An 8,464-nucleotide genomic window follows, 5' to 3' on the forward strand; every position below is an offset into this window, starting at 1 on the left:
AATTAAATAAAGGTCATCTCGTGTCAAATAATATAAGCCTTATCTAAAATAAGAGTTTGGACTGAAAAGCAAAAGTGAGAAAAAAAAACTTTTCAGAATATTCTTTTGTGTAGTTATGTGAAGGATGAAGGGTGGATGAAAGGACCAAAAACAAAAACACAGTCTTCCTGAATGAATGGCAATCAAAATTCCGCTGCCCAAAGTAGTCCAACAATTAAATGATTTCTAGGAAAAGCTATCTTAAGAAGGCTGGTTACCGTCTGGGTTTACAAAGTGCTTTCACACTCCTACCACTTTCAACACTACTACAAATGGGAAGGGACGGTAGCCTTTAGAAAAGAACAAAACAGAAACTCATGGAAGCAAGTAAGGTGCATGACTCAAAGAGGGAAATTCCTGTGCCATAAAAAAGTTACTGGTGTATAAAATGCTCTCTATATACCAATTTTCAATTTCCTTATGTTCAGCATTTCTACTCCTTCCAAGAAGAGTAGCAAACCTGAAGTAGCAGCAGCAGCAGCAGCAGCAGCAGCAAAAAACAAACATGAGTGTGAAGGGCATGGCTATAGCCTTGACTGTAATATTCTGTGCTATGGTTGTTCAAGGTATGTAGTACTTTTTATTTCTCAACCTAAAAGTTCCTTTTCTAATGTTTCAAATGTCTTTTCTTCCACTTTTATCCTAAAAGACATGATAAAGTTTTATTTAATCTCACAGATTAGAAGTTACTACAGCATTGGCAAAGAAATGGTGGACATATTTAAGGTAATAGAGATGATTACTCAAACTAGAAATGATGAACTTCATGGAATTTTTTATTTGGCTACAATATCTGGCAAAAAGCCTTTAGCAACAGTTTTACATGTCTGTTAAGAAGATTTTATACAGCAATAATGTTAACAAGCTTCCTGGGAAAATACTTGAGGATAAAATCAAGAGGCAAAAGAAGCTTCATCTCCAATAAACTTCTTTCATGCTTCTAGTGTTTTAGTGATTCACTTACAAATTTAAAGAGAAAATCATCATCTTACTTAACCTTTTTCCCAGTAACAGTTGTGTCAGTGCTATTTGACAAATCACTATCTTTATCCTTAATGAAAATTCTGCTCACATTCACCACCAGGATTATAAACCACAGCCATCTGTTGCAATCAGATGCATTACTAACTAATGCTGTGATCTATTCTAGGCCTCCCCATGTTCAAAAGAGGACGCTGTCTGTGCATAGGCTCTGGAGTAAAAGCAGTGAAAGTGGCAGATATTGAGAAAGCCTCCATAATTTACCCAAGTAACAACTGTGACAAAATAGAAGTGATGTAAGTAATGAACTTGCTGAAGATTACAATGGTGCGGGCAGTTTTGTTTATGTATTTGCATCTAAACTTTAAGACTCTTTTATATGTTCTTTAACAGTATTACCCTGAAAGAAAATAAAGGACAACGATGCCTAAATCCCAAATCGAAGCAAGGAAAGCTTATAATCAAAGTAAGTTACCAGGTTATTCCCATGTTATAATCTGTTTTATCCAACACAGATCTTTTGAAAAAGAAAATAAAGTGAACAACTACAGAAAGATTCTGCTATGATCCTGTGTGAAATATTGTTAAGGGGTCCTTGGTTGTAACAGCTTCTCTTTCTTACTACATGTTTTTAGATATCATGAGGGAAAGCCCAAGAAAGTAAAATTCTTGTTTTCTTATTCCAGAAAGTTGAAAGAAAGAATTTTTAAAAATAACAGAACATATGAAGTATATCAAAACATATGAAGTCCTGGAAAAGAGGATTTGAAAACCTAGTGCACGTTTAATTGTGACTACTGAAATGACAAGAATTCTGCAGTAGGAAACTGAGATTTTTCCTTAGTTTTGTGACTATAAACTTTTATACTGTATGTGAAGGATGGAAGGTGCGTGAAAGAACCAAAAACAGAAACACAGTCTTCCTGAATGAATGGCAATCAGAATTCCACTGCCCAAAGTAGTCCAACAATTAAATCGATTTCTAGGAAAAGCTACCTTAAGAAGACTGGTTACCGTCTGGGTTTACAAAGTGCTTTCACATGCTTACCTGCTGCATTATACATTCATGTATTTCTAGGTTACGGAATCTTCTAGATCTGATGCTTATAACTATTCTGTTGTGAATATGAGAACATTTCTATCTCTAGAAGTCATCTGTCTGTATTGATCTTTATGCCATATTACTATCTGTGGTTACAGTGGAGATATTGACATTATTACTGGAGTCTAGCCCTTATGAGTCAAAAACGTCTATGTGTAGTAAAACATTCCTCAAATATTTTTTCATGCAAATTCACATTTCTTTCCCCAAATGTCATGTAGCACATGAATATGTAGGGGGAAAGTTCTTATGCATCATTTGCTTTGTTTTATAACCAATTCATGAAATGTAATTCATAAAATGTACTATGAAAAAAAATATACGCTATGGGATACTGGCAATAGTGCACATATTTTATAACCAAATTAGTAGCATTGGTCTTAAGTTAATGTTTTTCAACTTATTTTCATTGAGATGTTTTGAAGCGATATGTGTATTTACTGTACATTTTGGTTTTATCTATCGGTATAAGTGTTAGCAATATCTTGGACATATTTGAAATATAAATTTTTTCTACAAAAGAAAAATGTTGAAAAATAAACATACATATATATGGCAATCACCTTTATTTTTTGTGATTCTGTCTCTTAGAAAAATAATCTAATCAATTTCTTTGGTCATGCCTATATAAATTTAGGTATACCCAAGACTAGCTTTAAGAATCAAAGACATTTTTCTCTAATAAACTGCCACAGCCTTTCTTGAAAAAAAACCCAACTATATACTTTCCAGGACATTTGAGATTCCTTGAACAATTTTGCCTTATATTTTAAAAAACATACAGCTATCTGTCATCATGCAAAACTGTTTAGAAATATATTTTAATGGGTAGCTGGGAAAGATAGTTGTTTGTTTTGTTGGCTGGGTGGGCAGTCTTGGTAGTCCAAACCCCCTTCTTACTTGGGGGAAAATCCCTTATGTGAGGGTTGATGGGAGGCCAAAAGAGAGAAGATCCTCTCCTGTAGCCATAACAAGGACTCAGCCAAGCTGTTTGTACCCTAGATTTTGAACTCCAGCTGGCATCACAAAGATACTATTAGTAAGAAAATTATTTAAAGCCTGGCAGCAGCAGTAGCAGCAACAACGAAAGGCTTACAGTAGTGGCTTCCCAACGTGTGTTCCTGTAGCATGACTTTGGCTAGTCCTTTCTATCACCTAGCTCCCTTAGGTCTTTGTCCATTTTCCAAGCCTTATTCTCCATTGTCCTGTGCATTCTTCATCCTCCAACTACATTCCTTTTCTCCTTAAAATAGCCAGAGCTGGTTTCTCTACGTGTAACCAAAAGCCTTGACTGACAGCAGTACTCTTTATATAGGCACCCATATGTTTGAAAAATAAAAATATTTATTATAGGATTGTAATCAGGTATATCTATATTGTATTATTATATAGGTTATAGATATAATATAGATTTATAATAAATGTGTTATATAAATCTGTATGTAGAGATTGGGACTTCCATATAAATTCCCTGGATAGTTTTAAGACCTGAATCTAATCTTTAACTACTTACAGTGATTTTTTTTTTTTTTAATTCACATAGTTGGCTGGGTGTGGTGGCTCACACCTCCTAGTCCAAACAATTTGCGAGGCTGACACAGGTGAATGGCTCGAGCCTAGGAGTTCAAGACCAGCAATGGCAAAAACTAATCTCCACAAAAAATACAAAAATTAGCTGGGAAGGATCACTTGAGCCTGGGAGGTTGAGGCTTCAGTAAACCATGATCATACCATTGCATTCCAGCCTGGGCAAAAGCCTGTCTCAAAAAAAAAAAAAAAATTCAGAATTAAGGCTGCGTGATAAATTGATATTTGTAAGAAGTTTATTAAATATTATAGGCCAGTACATTGAGAAGAAAACATACACCTAAAGTTCTTCATAGCAAAATAAATATCTGAAATACTAATAACTAACATATTTGAGCCAAGATCCTCCCTACCTTGGTACCTTTGTACATACTATTCTCTCTGCCCATTTCTTCACTAAGCTAATGCCTCCTAATTACTTAGGTCTCTGCTTAAATAATATTTTCTCCAAGAAGTCTTTGAAACTGCCCCTTCAGCTTCAACTAGATTAGGTGCCCTCTTTATTTCCATAACACACTCTACTTTTCCATCATACTACTTACTACAATTGTAATTAATAGATTATTCCTGTGCCTAATATCTACTCTCCCATAAGTGCAAAAGAAAGTCATTGTGGTCCAGGCCAACAGTACAGCGTCTGGTACATATCAGACTCTATTGAATGGCAATATAAATTAAAGGAAAAGGAATTTACAGCAGAAGAATGACATGAGGGAATGTACAGCAGTAGGAAATATAAAGTGATTTTTAGAAATCATAATTAGATCTGTTTGGTTGGAAGGATGAAAAACATGAAACATGTAGATAAACAACCTTGAATTTTGCTCTGTACAAAATGGGGATTCATTAAATGTTGGTGAAGAAGAGAGTGACCCTATCCAAGTCATTGTATATTCTGGGAATTGCATGAATGGTTGATTGAAAGTGGGAAAGACTAGAGAAGGAAAATCAGCTGGGATTTGCTGCAATAGCTCAGGTCTGTATTTCCAAAGCTTCAAGGCATTCTCATAACATTTTTACCAATTTTTTTTAACATTTCTTTGATCTTCATTATATTTTTACAAACTCTGTGTACCATTTTATTTTACATACATTTACATGAAAAGTAAACTTTCATTACTGTACATGTAAAATCGGTAATGCATGCCATGGAAATAAAATGTAATGATAAAACAAAATACAATGAAAAAATACTAATATTCTCCCTGATTTAATTAATCAGAGGGACTGAAGTTAAAAAGAGAATAATTCACTGATATTAAATGTCAATATCAATGCACACGGTAGTATCCCGCGTTTTGGGAAATACTGGTGTGAAAAGCAATAGGGCTAGCTCTGCAATAAGTTAAACAGAATTATAGTAATTACATATTACTATATAATCCAGCAATTCTATTTCTAGGTGTATACCCAAAAGAACTGAAACAACTCTTTAAACAAAAACTGTTACACCAATGCTCATAGCAGCATTATTCACAACAGCCAGAAAGCAGAAACAACCCAAATATCCATCAACAAGTGAATGGATAAAATGTGGTATAAACACAATAGATTATTCAGCCATAAAAAGGAATGAAGTACTGATACATGCTACAACATGGATGAACCTTGAAAATATACTAAGTAAAAAAAGACAGACACAAGAGACCACATATTGTATGATTTCATTTTACATGAGATATCTAGAGTAGGCAAATCCATAAAAACAGAAAGCAAATTAGTTGACTGGGGTTTGGGCAAGGGGTTAATGAAGAGTAACTACTTAATGAGTATGGGGTTTCTGGGTGATGAAAATGTTCTGAAACTAAATTACGGTGATGGCTTCACAGCACTGTGAATGTACTTAATTCTACTGAATTGTACTCTTTTAAATGGTTAAAATGCTAAATTTTTAAGTTATTTGTATTTTACTATCATAAAAATAAGAAGTACTGGCCAGGCAGGGTGGCTCATGCCTGTAATCCCAGCACTTTGGGAGGCCGAGGCAGGCGGATCATCCTGACCAACATGGGGAAATCCCGTCTCTACTAAAAAGACAAAATCAGCTGGGCATGGTGGCGCATGCCTGTAATCCCAGCTACTCGGGAGGCTGAGGCAGTAGAATCCTTAAACCCAGGGGGCGAAGGTTGCCGTGAGCCGAGATTGCGCCATTGCACTCCAGCCTGGGAAACAAGAACAAGACTCTGTCAAAAAATGAAAGAAGGGCTAACCTAAGTGGTACTGGGGCACTGATGAGAGTAGAAATATAATGACAAGTACACTGTAAAAAGAGAATCAAGGGAGTGACGGACTGTATGTGAAAGCTGAAGCTGAGAAAAAGAAACAAGGAACATGTTAAGGATTTGAATCTAAATTTAAGGCAGAGAAAGAAAAAAAGCTGAACTTTTAAGGTTTGACAGAATAGTACTGTCACTAACAGAAACAGGGATATCAGGGGGAAGATGTGGTTTAACAGAAAAAACTGCAGATTTGATTTTAAATACATGGAACTAAAGAGGCCAAAGACCCACACTGACTCAAAATTTCAGGACCGTTTCCTCTAATTAGCCATTGAAGAGCTTTCAAACAAATGGAGTAGTTTTGGATAATAATATTAGAAAAAGAAAGATTATACTTAATTATTTTTGGCTACTGAGTACAGGACCTAACATGCCCACATGGAATTAATATACCTCCACCTGCCTCAGCCTCCCGAAGTGCTGGGATTACAGGTATGAGCCACCATATCCGCCTCTAAAAAATTTTCAAAGCCAACAATTATAAATCTTTATGATATGGTCAGCACATTCTATGGATTATAAGTAGTACACACACAAAAAACAACTGGTTTTTTTTTTTTTTTTTTTTTTTTTTTTTTTTTTTTTTTTTTTTTTTTTTTTTTTTTTTTTTGAAAAGGGGTGAATGAGGCAGTATTAGTTGCTTCTTCCTTCCTTGTCTATGAATTTTATTTACCAGGCACTGGTAATGAAACTGAGCAAGTCTGAGATTATCACATAACACTGTAACCACAGTTTCACTTAAGTACCTAAGAAGAATATGTTCTAAAATCCTGGCACCATAAATACAATGTATTAATAGTTCCTTGGTGCTGCTCAATAAACTGCTACTAAATTGGAAATGCCCTAAAGTGAATTATGGACTTTATATAATAAATCCTGACAGTATTCTAAATTGTTCACGAAAAGAACTGTCAATAAGAGCCTAAAGAAAACTGAATGATTATGTAAAATATGGAATAACATGCTTTACTGAACTACGTCATATCTCAAGATTCCTCTCAAAAGACAACCAATGAATCAATTAAAATGAAAACTAGACATTTTCTGAAAATTTTGATTAAAAACAGAACAAAATATCACAAAATTCTAATTTATTTTGTTTAAATATCTTATTTATGGGAGGGAGAAAGAAATGCACCATACTTCCCCTAAACACATTTACATTATAATGTCCTCCAATTTTGTCTCTTCCTCCAAACGATTAAGTCTGACATATTTGTAAAAGTCCTCTCAAGTGCATGAGTTCAGAAAGACCACATAGCCTAAAATGTATCCAAACAGAAGCTGCTCTCAGCCCCTGCCTCCTCCAACACCATGATAATTGTTAGGGACTATCACCCACTTCGCCAGCACATACTTGGCCCTCTGTTTAGGCTGGCTATGAAGGATGAGACACATGGGTAACTGAAAAGTATGTAACCAGTATGACTGAAAACTGTCAGCTCAGGGAATCTTCTGAGAGCTAGCTTTGCCTTCCTCTCCCATACTTTCCAAGGCATATTCTGCACGAGTTGAGGGGATTCCCAGTCTGCAGAAATCACTGATGTCCTCCTGCTCACTTTTTAGAAAATTTCTTCTAAGCACAACAGTTTCCAGGAAAGCATCTTTTCCTTGGTCTGTACTCACAAGTCTGACAGGGCAGACTGTTCCTTTTGTTGTCTTTTTTTGACCTGATAACACAATCAGAGGCTTAAAGATAAATCAACAGCAACTGAAACGGAAACTAAAACAGGATACTTCCTTAACTTTCATTTTCTTTCAAAACTACACTCGGATCAGTGAATTCTAGGAAAGCAAATATACTATAAGCCTTGCAAAAATTGGGAGAAATATAAATTTTAAAAGAGTTAGATTTTTATTCAAATGATACATGCAGTCTTGGCTTTGGGTGGAATAAGTAATAGTGGGCTTGCTACTGTCTCTCAAAAGTTTGATTTTTTTTTTCTAAATGATTTTCCATGTTGATTACATTTATCAGTTTCTCCCCTGAGTAGAGCCCATTTAAAACAAGAAGAGAAGGGTCCTTCATTTGATTCTATGCTCACCAGGCACTGTTCTGATACTAATTCCATTTCCCAGGTAATCTGATCCTGGGAAAGGGGTGACTTGGATACCAGAACCAATCATCCTGGTCACTGAAAAGGTTCTCATTGTAAATGGATACACTGTCTTTTAATTTTCATCTTAGTCTCTTTCAGATTTGGTTAGCAGAGTTAAGTCTCTGAGAACATGCTTACTCTGGATTATTAGAAAAAATGAGTTTCTGGACTGTAAAAACTGAGGACCAGATTTTACAGAATCCTAGCAAGACATTATCACTCCTATGAGACTACCAACCTTCCTGACTGGTTGAGTTGGCTTCCCCCTTTACCATTTTTTTTTTTTTTTTGACATGGAGTCTCACACTGTCACCCAGGCTGAAGTGCAAAGGTGCAATCTCGACTCACTGCAATCTCCACCTCCTGGGTTGAAGCAA

General features: G+C 35.4%; 1 protein-coding gene across 1 annotated transcript; it reads left to right on the forward strand.

Moving 5' to 3' along the window:
- The first annotated feature begins 338 nt into the window (after window positions 1-338).
- Window positions 339-2,825, forward strand: CXCL11 (C-X-C motif chemokine ligand 11). Its single transcript, XM_017514806.2, has 4 exons — window positions 339-605; window positions 1,190-1,316; window positions 1,414-1,486; window positions 1,707-2,825. The coding sequence occupies exons 1-4, from the start codon at window positions 545-547 to the stop codon at window positions 1,728-1,730; spliced, it is 285 nt and encodes a 94-aa protein (XP_017370295.1). The 5' UTR covers window positions 339-544; the 3' UTR covers window positions 1,731-2,825.
- The last annotated feature ends 5,639 nt before the right edge of the window (window positions 2,826-8,464 follow it).

Source organism: Cebus imitator, unplaced genomic scaffold (assembly GCF_001604975.1).
Source record: "Cebus imitator isolate Cc_AM_T3 unplaced genomic scaffold, Cebus_imitator-1.0 Scaffold537, whole genome shotgun sequence".
NCBI classification, from domain to species: domain Eukaryota; kingdom Metazoa; phylum Chordata; class Mammalia; order Primates; family Cebidae; genus Cebus; species Cebus imitator.